Here is a 17,018-nt window from a genome sequence, read left to right on the forward strand (position 1 = left end):
TTGGGTACCTGGAGTCTGTGGATTCATAAACTGAGAAGTCTGAGTTGGATGATTTTTGTGCCGATTCCACAGCCCTGATCAGAAGTGGCCCATCTGTAAATCCCTGGTAAGCATCTGCTCCCAGAAAGATGAAGTAGTCCATAGCCCTTCATTTACAGCAAGGTTTACAGCCCATACATACATTTTACACATAAGCAAAAATACAAAAATAATGTACACAAACCATTTGTTCTTTTATTAGTCCTTCGTATATCATATGTATTATTTCTGCAAACCTGTAAGGTTCTTTTATGACATTTTTGTACATTTGTATCATACATAGAAACTTCAAAAAAAAAAATTCTGATAAAATATACATGCCACAGCAGCTGAAATACATTTTTGCAAACTAGCTGAAAACTAAAGTTCTGCCCTTCGGTTTATTATACAACTACAGCAAGAAAATATTTTACAGAGTACAGATGCCTTTTTTTAACCTCCATTTTAGACTAATTACAACAATGTACCCCTCCTCGGCATCCTTGGGGTAACTTACTAAAAGATGAGCAGGGAAGAGTGGCGAAACTGTGCTGTGTCCACTTCAAATACCCAATCGTGTGTAACTCGGACTAAACGCCACTGATCTTATAATGGGAAGGCTGGGCCTGGCCTTACCGAGCTCCTCTGGTTGCCTTACTCGCCTCTTGCCCTCCTGGCTGCTCCTTTCTGGCTAAGCCATGCCCGAGTGCAGGTAGGGAGGACAGTGGTATGCCAGGCTGCTCCAGTACTTCACCCCTGTCCTCCGCACCATCCAAGAGCACGGTGGGCTGGCCTGAGTGCATCGTTGGAGTAGAGAGGGAAGTCATAAGGGCCACACTTTTCCACAGCAACTTCTAACAGTGCTGGAGGAGGGCGGAGATTAGAATAATGCGTTTTTTGCACGTAAGAATATATTTTACAGTATAAACATTGCCCCTCTCCAGCACTAGCACCACATTATGGACATGGATATGAATGGTTAAGAATGTAAGTCCAGTTTCACTTCAAAATACCCTTAATCTGACTTGATGTTTCGACCGAACAGAGTAACTCCACCTCTCTGCAGCAGACCACCTTTAGTATACGTTGCCCTAGGAGTTGTATAGACATTGTGGAGGAGTACATTGCCAGTTATTACTGCTAGTGAAAGAAGATCTACACTAAATCAGGAAAATGGAAGTGCCACCTTCATGTTGCATTTTTACTGTACTATACAACTCTCGAGTTTATTTCTAAGAACCAGGTCAAGTGCCCAACATATCGCCAATCACTGTAGGAGCACAACTGGAACACCTATATAGGAAGTACTTTTCCTGTAAAAGTTTCAAAACAACGCACGTAACTTTTAAAATCCGCCACCCTAATGTGGTTTATAACTGCAATGCATAAAAGAGATTCTAACCCTGCAATTCTGCATAAACAGAAGACAAAGCCACGGTCCAATGTCCTCATCGCTCGATGGACTACTGAACATTATCTTACTAGGGATGACCACATTTTATCTTTCAGCTACTGTGTGTTAACTCAGTTCAAGTCCAATTGCTGGAAATAAGCTGAATTATATATATATATAATAAAAAAAGAAAAAAAGTTCATGACCTTTGAAGGAATATGTAAAGTGTCCTATATACTTGCCTTGTTATTTTTTTAAACATTGAAGAAAGTGGTTAAATTTAACTAAACATGGAAGATATGGGTGTCCTAGAACAGTGACCTAGTAGTGCTTGTCAAAGTATCCTCAGCCCATCAGGGTACAGAAAAGTTCTCCGTACTGCATTCATTGCCCATAACAGTTATGTCCCGGCAGTTTTTTAATGCCCTTCTCGGGTGCCAAGATCTGGCAAATGTAAAATGTCTGTCTGAAGGTCATCTCATGTACCATGACTAGGCTGGTGTTGAAGGTCTTGGCCTGAGAAGATGGGATGAAGTAAAGGGTGGAGATGCAGAGCTGTGGCTGCCGCTGCTGAACCCGGCCGGGGGGCAAGCAAAGTTGGGTAAAGAGCAGCATGAGGTACATGGTGAAGCGTAAGAGGTCCAGCAGGGTGGAGGGCAGAGGCTGGGATTATATGTATTGGATGGCTAGCTAAAAATGCAGCTGGGTGAGCTGGGATGAGCGAGTGGGTGAGGTGGGAAAGAGAGATGGGAGCTAGATGAGGTTGTGGGATGTGGTGAACCTGGGCCAGTTGTTGATGGTGAGGTTGGATTCCCATAGCTGCAGCTGCTGCTGCGTGCTGAAGTATCGCATGCTGTACAGAGGTTATGGAGGCAGCAGAGACAGGTGGTGGTGCTTGCTGAATATGTATGGGCTGAAGAGCAGGTCCAGCGGGCTGCAGGGCTTGTGGAATAGCCCCTACTGGGAAACTTTTCACTTGCTTAGCCAAAAGCTGTTGCTGAATATGCTGCTGAGCTGCCTGTTGGAGCTTACTGTACTTTTCCATTTCCTCAGGGGTGAACGTGATAGGTTGGCTTTCTAAAGGTGCTAAAGAACCCTCTTCATCATCTTCTTCCACCCCTTCCTCTTCCTCTTCACCTTCAGCATTTGGAGCGTTTGGATCTACTGTGATAGGTGGGTATGCTGACGGATGGTAGAATTCACCCTCTGGCGGTGGTGGCATCATCCTTCCATGGATTGGTGGGAAAGGAAGGCTTCCATTACCCAGAGAGTGTGGTGTACCTCCTTCTGCAAACTCTGGAGGTGGTGGCTGAAAACAGACTGCTCCCTCTTGTGGCAACGTCTCTCTAGCTGGTGTAGGTGGCTCTGGTGCTGGAGTGCTTTCCACCTGTGAGGAAGGCTTGTTGTCTTTCTCTTGCTGTCCATCTACATTAACAGAACTTTCCCCTGCTTCAGTCTCCACTTTCTGTGGTGCAATGCTTTTGGATCCTGCTGGCAGTTTACCTATAATAGGCAGCTGGGCAGGTTTATTGCCAAGAGCAGGTGGTAACTTGGGGCCAAAATATCCCTGAGGTGGATCTTTTACTTTAGCTCCTGCCTTTGAGCTACTATCTTCCGTAGAACTTGCTGCCCTTTCTAAACGGCGAGACTGAATTTTTTCAAGGAGCTGTCTAGCCGTTAAGGAACATCGTCCAGAGTCTTTTTCAATGCTCTTACGTATTTGACTGGTGCTACTTAATCCTCTCAATTCTGATCCACGACTTTCCTCTCTCCGACTTCCAGAGCGAATAAAATTTGGAGACTGAGAACGATAGATCTTAGAGCGGTTAAAATCTCGCCTACCTCCTCTACGGCTATCTACACTGTCTCTACCATGTGATCCTTTCCCAGAATGACTACGGGTGCTAGTACTACGGTCCCTACTATAGCTCCGACTGCGCTTCCAGCTGTGACCAGTCATGCTGCGACTTCTCCTCTTACTTCGGCTCCGGCTACTGCTGGTAGACCTTCCTCTGCCCCGACTTCTACTTCCTCTAGAACGACTCCTACTTCTAGATCGGCTGCGACTGTAGTCAGACGATGAGTATTTGTGCCTAGTGGAACGCCTTTTGGAAGCCACAGAGTCTGAGTCTGAACCTGGAGACCGCCTCTTGGAACGCCGTCTTGAACCACTACTATAATCGCTGTAGTCACTGTCTGAATAACTTCGATTGCGACTATATCGACTTCTTTCTGTTGAGCCACCAGAACTGGATGAATAGGACCGGCGTCTCTTTTTAGATCTTGATCTGCTCCTGGAGCGGTCACTAGCGCTGTCATACTCATCGCTGTACCTAGAAGTCGATTTTTTTCTTCTTGCATCATCTTCACTGTCATAATCACCACTACTGTGTCGGTTTCTTGCCTTGCTGGGAACACTTCTGTGAGAAGAGGAGGTGGATGTTGTAGGGATAGCAGCAGCAGGAGAGGGCAGGGACGACTTAAGCTCTGGTTTAGGTTTCTTGTTCTCAGGCTCTTTGGAGGAAGCAGGAAGGTCCTGTTTAGTAGGAGCACTTCCAGCACTGTCCTCTTTAGTGACAGACTTTTGCATGGCTGAGTCTTTAGGGTGGCTTTTCAAAGCAGGAGATGGACTTGGCTCCGTTTCTTCTAATTTTGACACCGTTTTGGAAGAGCTTTTTGACTTCTTGTGCTTATGCTTCTTCTTTTTCTTCGCTTTCTGCTCTGAACCTTCATCTCCATCTTTGTGTTTCCTTTTGCGCTTACCACTCTTCTTGTGCTTTTTCTTCTTTTTGTGCTTGTGAGATTTTCCAGTCGCCTCTCCTTTGTTCTCCTCTTCAAGTGGTTCAACTTTTACATCAGTGGAGGGAACAGGTGAAGCTTTTGGCTGGGCCCCACAAGTATGTGCCACAGGGCCCCCCTCCTTCTTCACTGCAACGCTGTGATCTTTCCCTGCCTCAGCGGAAGGTATGCCATCTTTGCTAGTCCCTGGGTTGTCCTTCACCTTTTCCACTAGCTTACCTTTACCGTCTTTGTTTCGGGAGAGCTTGAAGTCAAAGTATAAAGGGTTACAACTGTAAGAGATGGAAGGCTCTGCCTGCGTAAATATCAGAAGTTCAGAGGGCCACTGCAGGGTGGTGCTCTCGTCTTTGCTTAAAACTGGAAAAAACGGACCAGTCGGGTGTTTTGGACGCTCTGGCTGTTCCTTCACAGGTGTAGGAGACTTTTTTGGAGTCTCTCCTCTCGAAGTAGTGTTAGGTTTTTCTTTGCCTTCGTCAGCTTTGCTCTGGTCTGCATTAAGCACATTAGGGGCAGTACTAGTTTCTGCTAGTTGAGATACTGTTGTCTTCCCCTCACCCCCGGGTCCCTTCTCTCCTTTGTTTTCCCCTTTGGTCTCCATTGGTTTCACACACTTAACCTTGGCTGGAGGAGGAGCTGGTTTCTTCTCTTCTTTCGAAGTTTCACACGCTACCTGTGTTTGGTCTGTGGACCTCATAAAGAGTAAAAACTGGAAATTAGGCTTCACTTTACAGTGAGCTGGTGGCATGTAATGATAATATTCTGGTTCCCCTGCTTGACCACCTTTTTCCTCCCGTTTCATCTTTTTCAGTTTTGACAAGGTGTTAGCAAGGGAGGAGCCATTATCTTCCGAGCTCTCCTCTTCCTCCACTTTGACTTCAGTATCTCTGCTGATCTCTCCATCTGCTGAAGGTTTTAAAGTGCTTATTAAGTCATCAGAAGATTTGTCCTCCTCTTTCTCTTCCTCTGCTGCTCCCATTTCCTCCCCAACATCCTTAAAGACTGCAGCTGACGACTCCAACTTCAGGGGAGTCTTCTTGGTGAAGGAGAATGAGAATCCCACCTTCTGAAGAAGGGAAGCGCCTGCAGAGCTTGGTGAGCTAACTGGAATTTTGAAGCCAAATGTAGCCACTGGAGTAACTGGTTGACTTGGGGCAGAGGGAGGTGGGGGTGTTTTTTCTTCCTGTATGGGTTTCGGGCTATCTGGGTCTGCTGAACTTGTGCAGATGAGCATGTCTTCATCTTCAAGGCCATCTTCATCTACAGCTACTGTGGTGGCTTTGAACATAGGCCCACTTCCAGGAGCACTGCAAAAAAATAAATACATCAGCTTTGCGTGTTACCAATAAAGCCAATTCTCCCTCCCCTTTCCAATGAAGGTTAGCAATCATTTTTAATCAGTTTGCATTAACAGATTAGTTATTGATCTATGCCTATTACAGAAGGCATACATAGAAAATACAGTACAACAGAGCATAGAGCACGTGCAATAAAAACTGTCATCTGTAAATTTCATCCAGAATTTCAGCAGTTAAAAGGAACCGGAGACCAAGTATATGGAAAATGTATACTTACCTGGGGCTTCATCCAGCCTCATGAACTCTGTGGGCTCCCTTGCCGTCCTCCCGGGCAGCTTAGTTTGTCTGCAATCCTTCCCATTAGAAAGGCTTCAGGCACGCTTGGCTGCACTGTGCATGCGTGGCCCCTCGCGCTCCTGTTGCTGGGAATGTTCTGCGCAAGACGCGGCGGGACGGAGATAAGGGGATATGTGTGGCTGGGCATGTGCAGGGGGGCCCGACTGGCGAGACTGAAGCTTTTTAACGGGAAGGTTTGCAGAAGAACGTAGCTGCCCGGGAGAATGTCAAGGGGGCCCAAAGAGTTCATGAGACTGGAGGAAGCCCCAGGTCAGTATAAATTCTCCTTTACACTTTTTCTCAGGTACACTTTGAAAATATTTTGATACTGAAGGGTTAAAGCAGATATCCAGGGTAAATTGAACATTATACAGGTCCTTTACTAATAAGTTATAATTTACTTGACATGGCTTCTCCTTCACCCCCCCCATCTCGCCCCAGCCCCGTATCTTCTGGCTTCCGTCCCCCGCTGAGAATCGCCATGGTGTTTTCTCTATCTCAAGTAGAGTGAACGCCATGGCATTTCGTTGCCATACAGATAAAAGCATAAACAGCTCTCCCAGCTATATAATATAAGAGAGAACAGAGGCGCCAAAAGGATAAAAGGGGTTTTAAAGGAGCTTAAAAGCCAAAACTTGGTAATTAGAGGAGGCAGTGGTGGACTTCCCTCCTCCAAGCAGACACAACACGACTGTACATTCAGTCTATTTATTAACGAACTCCAGATAAAACAAAGCAACGCGTTTCACGGGTCAGCGCCCGCTTCCTCAGGCAATAGAAAAAGGAGTTACAGCATCTAGCAAAACAAACGACACTCAGCACCTCTGCCCAGGTTTGTTTTGCTAGATGCTGTAACTCCTTTTTCTATTGCCTGAGGAAGCGGGCGCTGACCCGTGAAACGCGTTGCTTTGTTTTATCTGGAGTTCGTTAATAAATAGACTGAATGTACAGTCGTGTTGTGTCTGCTTGGAGGAGGTAAGTCCACCACTGCCTCCTCTAATTACCACATTTTTGGCTTTTAAGCTCATTTAAAACCCCTTTTATCCTTTTGGCGCCTCTGTTCTCTCCTATATAATATTGTATCCACCCTGGGTGGAGGGTTGCGACCCTTTTCTACTATCTACAGAGAGCGACTTCTTATTCCTGAGTGGGGTCAGGATAATCTCCCCACCTGCCTTTACAGTGGTTGCCTATTGGGGACCCATGCTTGTGAGTATAACAACTATTACTCTTTGTCATTATCCCCTTTGTCAATACATACTACACTATTGGGGCTCTTGGTGTTCCTCTGTTTATCTCCCAGCTATATACAGGGATTTGGAGACTTATAATTAAGCACTGAAGATATCCGTTAGAAATATCATAAATACACATTAAGGCGGCAAGATCAGATGAAATTTCCATTTCGAACCAGATTATGGAGCTAAAAGTTTCTACTGAAGCCAATAAGTGTCCCGATGCCCATTCTTAATAAATTCACCTTTCTGCTTGTTTCCTTTGTTCTGCCAATTCAAGCAGACGCCGGAGAGCCTTTTCCTGCTTGCGCTCATCCTTCCGAGACCGCGAGGAAACATTTCGGGCAAACTCGCGCTGCTTGAGATCCTTCAGCCTCTGCAAGTGGAACAATACATATGAGCGAAGGGTAATGTTTCAGCTCACAGAACAGATACTAATATCAGATGGAAAAACTTTGAGATGAAGCACAGGCAACAATGGGTCAAGTCTAATAGAACCATTCAAACTACCCAACTAAGAACAGACTCCAGTCAGTCAACATCTCTGCAGGTCTCATGACTCCGCAGCAGCTGCTCAGTACCTGCCTGTCCACTGACACTTGACAAGCATGAGGTCAAGCACCCCTATTTTCCCACCATTATTTAAAGGAATATTATAGGGGGGTTGGGGGAAAATGAGTTGAAGTTACCCGGGGCTTCTAATGGTCCCCCGCAGACATCCTGTGTTGGCGCAGCCACTCACCGATGCTCCCGCCCCACCTCTGGTTCACTTCTGGAATTTCAGACTTTAAAGTCAGAAAACCACTGTGCCTGCGTTGCAGTGTCCTCACTCCCACTGATGTCACCGGGAGTGTATAGCACAAGCCCAGTATGGTCTGTGTCTGTGCAGTACACTCCTGGTGACATCAGCAGGAGCGAGGATACGGCAACGCAGGCGCAGTGGTTTTCCGACTTTAAAGTCTGAAATTCCAGAAGTGAACCGGATGCGGGGGCGGAGCTTCGGTGAGTGGCTGCGCGGGCACAGGATGTCTGCGGGGGGGGGCGGAGCATCGGTGAGGATGCGCGGGCACAGGATGTCTGCGGGGGGGCGGAGCATCGGTGAGTGGCTGTGCGGGCACAGGATGTCCGCTGGGGACCATTAGAAGCTCCGGGTAAGTTCAACTCATTTTCCCCCGACTCCTCTACAGTATTCCTTTAAACACAACGTCAAAATTAAGGGTGGCACTGTAGTATTTTACTATCTTGCATTGATAAATGCCCTTTATCGCATACTTTTTCTCTTTATTAGTAAAATCTGTTGAAATGTTCAACAGCTGCTGTTAACATTTATTAAGTTGTGAATGCAGGATTAGCATCTTTATCACTTACTACACTCAGACCAGTTGCTGTTGAAATTTGATTTTTATGGTGACAATCCCGCTTTAAAGCTTCCAACAATGGTGGGATTAACACCATTCAAAAAAGTATACTGTACAACGTTAACCTTCTGTTTTTTGCTTTTTAAAGAGTATCTGTATGAAAAAAAAAATGCTCCTATGGGGTACTTACCTTAGGAGGGAGAAGCCTCTGGATCCTAATGAGTCTTCCCCTGTCCTCTTCCGTCGCTCCTGTCCAGCGCTGTCAGCCTCTGAAGATCTTCCGGGGCTCCAGGATCATAACAATCCTGTGTGAGCGCCGCGCAGACGCAATACCGGTTTTTCTTCTGGCTCAGGCGGAAACAGCCGAGCCGATTGGATCCGCACAGCCACGCAGTAGAGCAGATCCTATTGGGCTCGGCTATTTCTGCCTGAGCCAGAAGGAAACCGGCTACTGCTCCTGTGCGAGGCTCAGGATTGTTCCGACCCTGGAGCCCAGTGGCTGACAGCGCTGGAACAGAGGGATGGGGGAAGCCTCATTGGGATCCAGAGGCTTCCCCCTGCAGAGGCAAGTACCCCATAAGGTCACTTTATTATATACAGATCCCCTTGAAAGAGGTACAAAATTAACAAAACAACATTTTCAGCCTTATTTCTGCTATCCTACAAGTTCCTATACCTATTCTAATGTTCTCTGGCTTACTGCAGCCTTTTTTAGTTGCTTCATCTCTATAATAACAGGTCTGTGGAGTCGGAGTCGTGGAGTCGGGCAATTTTGGGTGCCTGGAGTCGGAGTCGGGAAAAAATGCTCCGACTCCGACTCCTACTGAATTTGTAACTGTAATTAAAATAGAAAATATGATAAAATGTTCTATTTCTCAGATAATAGTCATTAAAAATAATGTATATATACAGTAATAGCTGTGCTTAGTCCACGAAAATGAAATAAACCAATCAAAATTAGTTACTTGTGCTGCTTCAATAAAGCAGTCCCTGTATTTTTAAGGTCAGATATACATATCTGATTGTGACTGTATATATGATGTGTACACAGGAATCTCTTATATATACTAAATAACATCTATGCTGTAAGAATAAAGCCTGATGTGTAGCCGTGTCACTAATAGAGATGGTCAATGAGATGGAAATAATTCTGCACCGATGCTGATTTATGCAAATGTATGCACTCCCTTTGCTGATGAAATCCAATAATTTGATATGTTGTTAAAATTTGGTTTGGTGACTACAAATTAAAGGGTACCTGAGACGGATGAACATACCTGGGGCTTCCTCCAACCCCCTTCAGGCTAATCAGTCCCTCGCTGTCCCCCACCACCCGGATCTTCTGCTATGAGTCCTGGTAATTCAGCCAGTCAGTGCTGTCCGGCCGCATGACGCTCCCACAGCCAGGAACATTCTGCACCTGCGCAATAGTGCTGCACAGGTGTAGTATGCTCCTGGCGGCGGAGTGTGTGCATGCGCACTACGCCCAACTGGCTCAAGTACCTGGACTCATAGCAGAAGATCCAGGTGGTGGAGGAGGACAACGAGGGACTGATTATCCTGAGGGTGGCTGGAGGAAGCCCCAGGTATGTATAAAACTTTAATTTCATCTGTCTCAGGTTTACTTTGTTACACAGTAGTACTATACTCTGCATATGCACTCCCCACAGAGCTGCAGGAATCCACTGAGAATGTTGTGCACATTGAACACAGAGGTGTTGTCTGTTTACAATCTCCTTATTCCCCTGCAGAGTACCTGCACATCATTCTTACATGTACCCACACTTACATTGCCTAGGGCCTGATAGATGTTCTTTGTTCCGGTTTGTACCTTTTACAAGTACTCTTACCAAGGACTAGTTTTAGTCTAAAGGGAATAAATATAGTAGTCTACATATCCTTCTCACTTCAGTTGTCTTGTAAAATTCCTAAGCGTTGGCAGTTAAGAGACGAATTTCACGTTACATACTTTTAATCAACAAAATTGTAATATGCAAATTAGAGGAGTCGGAGTCGAGGAGTCGAAGTCGGTGGAATCCTAAACTGAGGAGTCGGAGTCGGTGGATTTTTGGACCGACTCCACAGCCCTGTATAATAAATCAAATTTTCTCTCCTGTGTCAAGCTTTGTCGACCAAAATAGGAAGGGGCTGCCTCTGCTGTAATGGGGACAAGTTCTGCACACCCCCTCCACGCCCCTTCTATGCTCTCTCCTGTGTGCTGTGTTTATTCTTCACAGCCAGCTTCTCCGCTCTCAGTCTCAGTGTATCTGTGAGGCTGAGGGAGCTGTCGCACTGTAAACTGTGAGAAAAGGAGAGTTTCACAGACTTTCTGCCTCCCAGGGCTCTGTGCCGCTCAAGCATGTCCAGAATCCTGGAACCCGACTCCTCAGTAATCACAGTTGGTCTTTTCAGTCACATGTCTGAGCTCTGCTTTTCTCACAGTTTTCAGCGTGTGACAGCTCCCTCAGCCTCACAGACACACTGAAAGCTGTCTGTAAATAATAAACACACCACTACAAGCAGGCTCTTCTGACTACTTCCTGTTTGGGGCCATCTTGATTGTTTACAATTGCAGTTCATGAAACTGCTTTTTTAAATCGCCAGGATCGCAGCCGGGAGCGGCGAAAATGTCACAGACGGGGCTAGGAGAGGACACTCAAAAGGATGGTCTGTTTATATAGGATTTTTTCAATACAGATTCTCTTTAAAAAGTAAGGTTTCCTTTTAATCAAAATCAGGTTCTCAATGGTTGTCAATAAAGAAGGGTGATATTCCTCAGTGGTAAAAGCTATGTGTGTCATAAAAGTTGATTTTTCAATCCGGTTATGATTAACTACCTCTTCTGGCCTGAAGCACATCACCCGTTTCCAGTGAACTTCCAGACTAAAAATCTACTCAGCAGCACTGAAAAGGCTTGGCGTTTAACAGTTTCACAGCATCAGAACTTTGTTTTTCTTACCAAAGCCTCATTTTTGGCTGCACAGAAGCTAAGCTCCGTCCCATCAAAGAAATCTGCCCGGGCATTTTTCCCCTGATAGTGTGCAAAGCATGATGGGATTTCTGATGATGTTCTGGTTGCCTAGCAACTGGGAGGGGTGATCAGGACACAGGACAGTTGGAACTGTGTCTCATGCTCCCTGTCACCTCCTTTCAACCAAAAATATGGCTGCCCTCCTGAAATCACAAACATTTGCCTGCTCTTTTAAAACAGGGTGTGTACAAGATTATATTACCCATCTATATTAATTAACATAACTTATTGTAACTTAATGACAGTATGTTTGTTTAGGCTGAAGTTCCTCTAAAGTCCAAGTGACACCAGACTTTCTTTGCTACTACCCTTCACCAATGCCAACAGAAAAATAAAATATCTTATTTCAGTCACGCTATAAGCTGTACGGCTGCAGTATTTACCTGCTTGTGTGCATGGTCATAAGAGTTAATATGGTTGTCAAACTCTTGGTGCTTCTGATACTGCTTGTCACACAATTCACAGTAGAAGTTTGCTCGCAGATCCTCCAAAGCTTTCGCAATGGCTTTCTCCTTGTCCACAAAATCCTGCAGACACAACAGGACATCCACAGTGAAGAATTAGTAAAAAGAGTATATAGACTACCGTAGTTTCAATATGACAACTCAATTGTCCACAACCACTGAAAAAAATAAATTTAGTTTCAGTTCTAATCTGGTCACTAGATGTCAGTAGAAACCAGTGATGATTCCTTTCCTGCCATCTCTAAACCATGCATACTACCATACAGTCCAGAAACCTGACAAGGAAGGCTATACTGTACATCTTACAGCCAGAGAGTACGATACACACACGCACAGGAATGGTGCTCGACCAATAGGGCCTCCCATACACTAATAACAGTTTTTAGTAGATTAGACATTCATTTTGATTCACAAAATCAAGTCTAATGAAAACCTATTTATGTGAGGAAAAGAATGGGTAACGTAGATACTTCTCAGTAGAGGGAGGGCTATGGATAATCCAGCTGCTTCCTCTGTCGTCCTCATCCTCACTGTTCAAACAATAGGACACTACTTACATTCGACAAGTACAGCTTGCACATGCGCAGTAGCACAAAGCAGCTTGGGCGGAGGCTTTTACCTCAGTGCACGAGTCGATTTGTGCTACTGCGCGTTTTTTTGCCATGATTGGACATGTACGGGAGCGTTTCCACGAAGAAGAGACCCTGTGAGCAGCAGTGGGGTGGAGGATTATTGGAGAAGGCTCTGGGTCATCCAGAAGCTTTCCCCCAGCGAGGTAAGAAAGAATCTAACTTCACACCCTGAACAACACCATTTTGCTTTAAAAAAACAAAAAAAAAACAGGTCATTGCTTTCAGAACATAGTATGGACTAAATATTGATTGGCAAACAGTTCTGACCGAACGTATTCATGGGTAGGAGCTTGAAGAGGGAACTTTGGCTTTGGGAGTGGTGCACAAGTGGATCGCATAGGTCTGCACCGGATCAAGTGGTACACAGCTACCAGCGATAACCGATTGATTGTCACTTAGATTTCTGTGGTGCGAGGTCGTACACCAGGCAAATGATGATTGACCTCAAGCATCTACCAGATATTTCAGTGTATGGCAGGCTAAACTCACGTGAGCTGTAAGTCAACAGAAAAGGAACTTTACAAAAACAAGAGTACATTTGTTTTGAGAAATTGTAAAACTAAAATTTGAAGACTGAGTATGTTGGTCTCATAAGGCCTCAGCGCAGTGTGAGTTCAGTGGAGACCTCACCAGCTACTCCTATTACAAAAACAAAATTATAGGTAAAAATCACAAAAATAAATCAGCAGTGCTCTATAAACATCTTTCCTATTGTCTGAGTATTGATGCAATCTGTGGACGGAGGCGCTCAGTGTGGTTTTGATGCTGATAAGCTGTATGCTCCTTTTTGATTGGCCTGATGAAGCGGGATTGAGCCCGTGAAACGCGTTGCCTATTTTTATTGTGGCGTATAAATAAATTGTTGTTTGACTGTTGATGCCACAGTCCTTGCTTTGTTTGCTTTGTCTGCATGGATGGGATAGGCCCACCACTGCCCCATCGGTTTTAAGCTCGTTTAAGTGACTTTTATTCTATTGGCGCCTCTGGAAAGCTTCTACATATTGCTAAGTCCACCCTTGGTGGAGGGTTGTACCCATCTTCTTCCCATCTACAGAGAGCGACTTTTTATCCTGAGTGGGGTCAGCTTAATCTCCCCACCTGCCTTCACAGTGGTTGCCTAATGGTAACCCTGGTTTGTGAGTATTAAATTGTTATTTTACTCATTTTTATCATCTATACAATATCACACTATTGGGCTCTTGGTGTCCCCCCTCCCTTTAACTGTGGGCGAACACAGTGAATCCAGCGCAGGAGACTTGGGCGCACAGGGAGTAACTTCGGCACGTCAGAAAACAGAGCTGAAGTTACTTTTAAAACACAATAATTCGGCCTCCAGCAATTGCTGGAAGCCGAATTATTTAATTCCCATCCATGGTGGCCTGGAGGGGGAATAGTAATTACCACGGCCGGGAACTTGTGCAGCAGCAGGATCAGCCATATACCGGCTGTATCCTGCGCCCAAGTCTCCCTGCGCTCATTCCTCCCGTACGCATCTGTGGGCACAACAAACTTATAGGTAACAGTGAAAAGTTTTGGCCTAGTTTTTACTTTCTGCACCTTGTTGAATCAATGCCACATAGAATTTAGGCAGTTCTGAAGGCGAAAAGGGGTCAAACACCGTATTAGTATGGTGATCCTAATAATCCTTTAGGTGAGTGTAAATACATTTGTGTAAATAAATAAATAAAGCAGCCTGCCAGCGCTGATCAACTGCTGGCAGGTTGATCGCTGGGGCCGGCTGTTTACAATGATGGGCGCTCGTGTACGTGCGAGCGCCCGTCTAATCTCGCTCCTCGCGAGATGGCGCCCTGGAGGAACAACAGAGTCACTCTGCGGCCGCCAATCTGCATTAGGCAGTTGCAGAGAGAATAAATGTCAAGGTCCTCCTCAGGTGTAACTTTCTATTCTCAGGATTGATACGTATTTGCTTACACTAGAAGATGCCTGCATTTTGGCAGCACAATTTAGCAATGCTTTGTGATGCAATGCTTTCGCTTGTGCTTTAGTCAGGTTGAGGAGAGTTTACAAACACACAAGGTTATCCTGCGCTCCAAAACAGGGTCACACAATCACAGATGATTCCCCTTTGAAAGTTCCAGCAATGCAGCTTTTTCTAGTCGTTTGAGGAGAGTTTACACCCTCTAGCAGAGAGATCTCCCCAGGCTGTAACCATCTCCTCAGCTGTCACTAGTCTGGAAGCATCCCTTGTCTATGTATAATCCAGAAATGAACACATGATACAGAATGTGAATCATGAGGTACAAGTGAATACCACACAGTGTCCAAATATGGAACATGACAATAGCATATTGGCCATAACGATCAGCATTGTCTGTCACAGTTGGGGGTAAGGAGGGTCTTGGATAGTAGCAATGAAATGTCAGGGAATTAAGTGTCTCACGCAATACAAAATGGAGAAAGCGGATTTGTGCAGTTGCAGTACAACTTTCCCTTCAGTGGTCAATAAAAGAGTCCAGCCACTTCAAAATATAACACATAGCTTACGCATGCAGACGGCTTTACATAAGCCTGGGGAGCTTTATAGAGCCCCATGTGGCAAACGAAGAACAGTTGCTGCTAGATCAACTGCAATGAATCCTGTGATAGGACGGTGGGATGCTTGGAGGACACTAATATATGCTGTTTGGTTATGCTTCGCTTCTGGGAAAGCCTCCAGATGGTCCAAGCATTTAGATCAGTTCTGTTTCCATAGAGCACAACACCAAGCGTGTAGAAACCCCTCTGGTAAGCAGCCTTACATGTGGACTTGCTTAAAGAGACACTGAAGTCTCTTTTTTTTTTACCTTAATTTATTATCCAGTCAGCATCAGCATTAACCTCCTTGGCGGTAACCCGTGTGTGACACGGGGTAAGCCGCCGGAGGGTGTCGCTCAGGCCCTGCTGGGCCGATTTACATAACTTTTCTTTTCAAACACGCACCTAGCACTTTGCTAGCTGCGTGTTTGCTCTGATCGCCGCCGATGCGCCGCTACCCGCCGCGATACAGGCCCGCCCCCGCATACTCCTTGCGCAGCCTGGCCAATCGGCGCCAGGCTGCGCTATGGGGTGGATCGGGATTCCCTGTGACGTCAAGACGTCGGCGACGTCGATGACGTCACTCCGATCATTGCCATGGCGACGGGGAAGCCCTCAAGGAAATCCCGTTCAGAACGGGATTTCCTTATGGGCAAGCGGCGCCGGCGGCGATCGGACGCTACGGGGGGACGCCGCAGGGAGGGGGGAAGCATGTAGCTAGCGCTAGGCTAAAAAAAAAAAATGAAAAAAACCTTCCCGCGACCGCGCAGCCGCGGGAGTCATACCGCCAGGGGGGGGGGTTAAAGGGTCTCCGAGCAGTGCAGAAACTATGGAAAGATGCATAACATTCTCTTTCTCCTCTTTCCAATGATATATAAACCGCCGCCCTACGCCTTTTAATTTTCGCTATTTTCGCGATTGAATTTGCCGCAGCAAAATAGAGAAAACTAAAAGGCGTAGGGCGACTATTTGGGTGTCGCCAGAAAGAGGAGAAAGAGAGCTTTAAAATGATATCCATCTTTCCATAGTTACATTGTATTACACAGGACGACACTTTCCCCAGTGTCAGCAGCTGCTGCTGACTTTAGGAAATAGTCGCCCTGTGTAATACAATGTAACTATGGAAAGATGGATATCATTTTAAAGCTCTCTTTCTCCTCTTTCTGGCGACACCCAAATAGTCGCCCTACGCCTTTAAGTTTTCTCTATTGTCGCGATCGAAATCACGGCCGCTGCAAATTCAATCGCGAAAATAGCGAAAACTAAAAGGCGTAGGGCGGCGGTTTATGTATCATTGGAAAGAGGAGAAAGAGAGCTTTAAAATGATATGCATCTTTCTATAGTTTCTGCACTGCTCGGAGTCCCTTTAAAGCCTAAGCAGATTCACCGCATCCACACGACAAAACGAGTGATTTATGGCTTAGAAATAGCCCTGCAAAGTTCCAGGGCTCGCATCCTTCTTCCTGTCAGAGCTGTGTGCAGTAGCTCCGCCTCCTCTCCAGTCAATCTCCGCTGATCGCCACCTCCCTCAGTCTTCTTTCACTAAGAGGGACGGGGAGGAGGCAGAGATCCGCGGAGATTGACTGGATAGGAGGCGGAGCTACAGTGCAAAGCTCTGCCTCCCCCGGGCAGCAAAATCTGTGACCTGCAAAGCCGTGGAACTTTGCAGGTCTATTTCTAAGCCATAAATCACTCATTTTGCCGTGGGGATGTGGCGAATCTGCTTAGGAATTAAAGCTGATGCTGACTGGATAGGAAATTAACGTAAAAAAAGAGACTTCAGTGTCTCTTTAAATCCTCTACTATTGTGGAGTACTACTAGGACAGAGGAATGCCTCATCTGTGCTGATCTTACACTGAAAAAATAAAATCTGTTTCAGCTTTACACTGCAGTGGGATTCTCTAACGTTACATGAGAGACC

General features: G+C 45.8%; 1 protein-coding gene across 2 annotated transcripts in view; it reads right to left on the bottom strand.

The window, feature by feature from the left end:
- Positions 1-214: 214 nt before the first annotated feature.
- Positions 215-17,018, bottom strand: part of GPATCH8 (G-patch domain containing 8) — a 128,375-nt gene continuing 111,571 nt past the window's right edge. For both annotated transcript variants that reach the window (XM_068261842.1, XM_068261843.1), the window contains 3 exons: positions 11,849-11,992; positions 7,322-7,452; positions 215-5,514 (listed from right to left, as the gene is read on the bottom strand). In XM_068261842.1, coding sequence (XP_068117943.1) covers positions 1,890-5,514; positions 7,322-7,452; positions 11,849-11,992 — 3,900 coding nt within the window. In that variant the 3' untranslated portion in view covers positions 215-1,889. The remainder of the gene's footprint in view (positions 5,515-7,321; positions 7,453-11,848; positions 11,993-17,018) is intronic.

This window comes from Hyperolius riggenbachi, chromosome 12, assembly GCF_040937935.1.
Source record: "Hyperolius riggenbachi isolate aHypRig1 chromosome 12, aHypRig1.pri, whole genome shotgun sequence".
NCBI lineage: Eukaryota > Metazoa > Chordata > Amphibia > Anura > Hyperoliidae > Hyperolius > Hyperolius riggenbachi.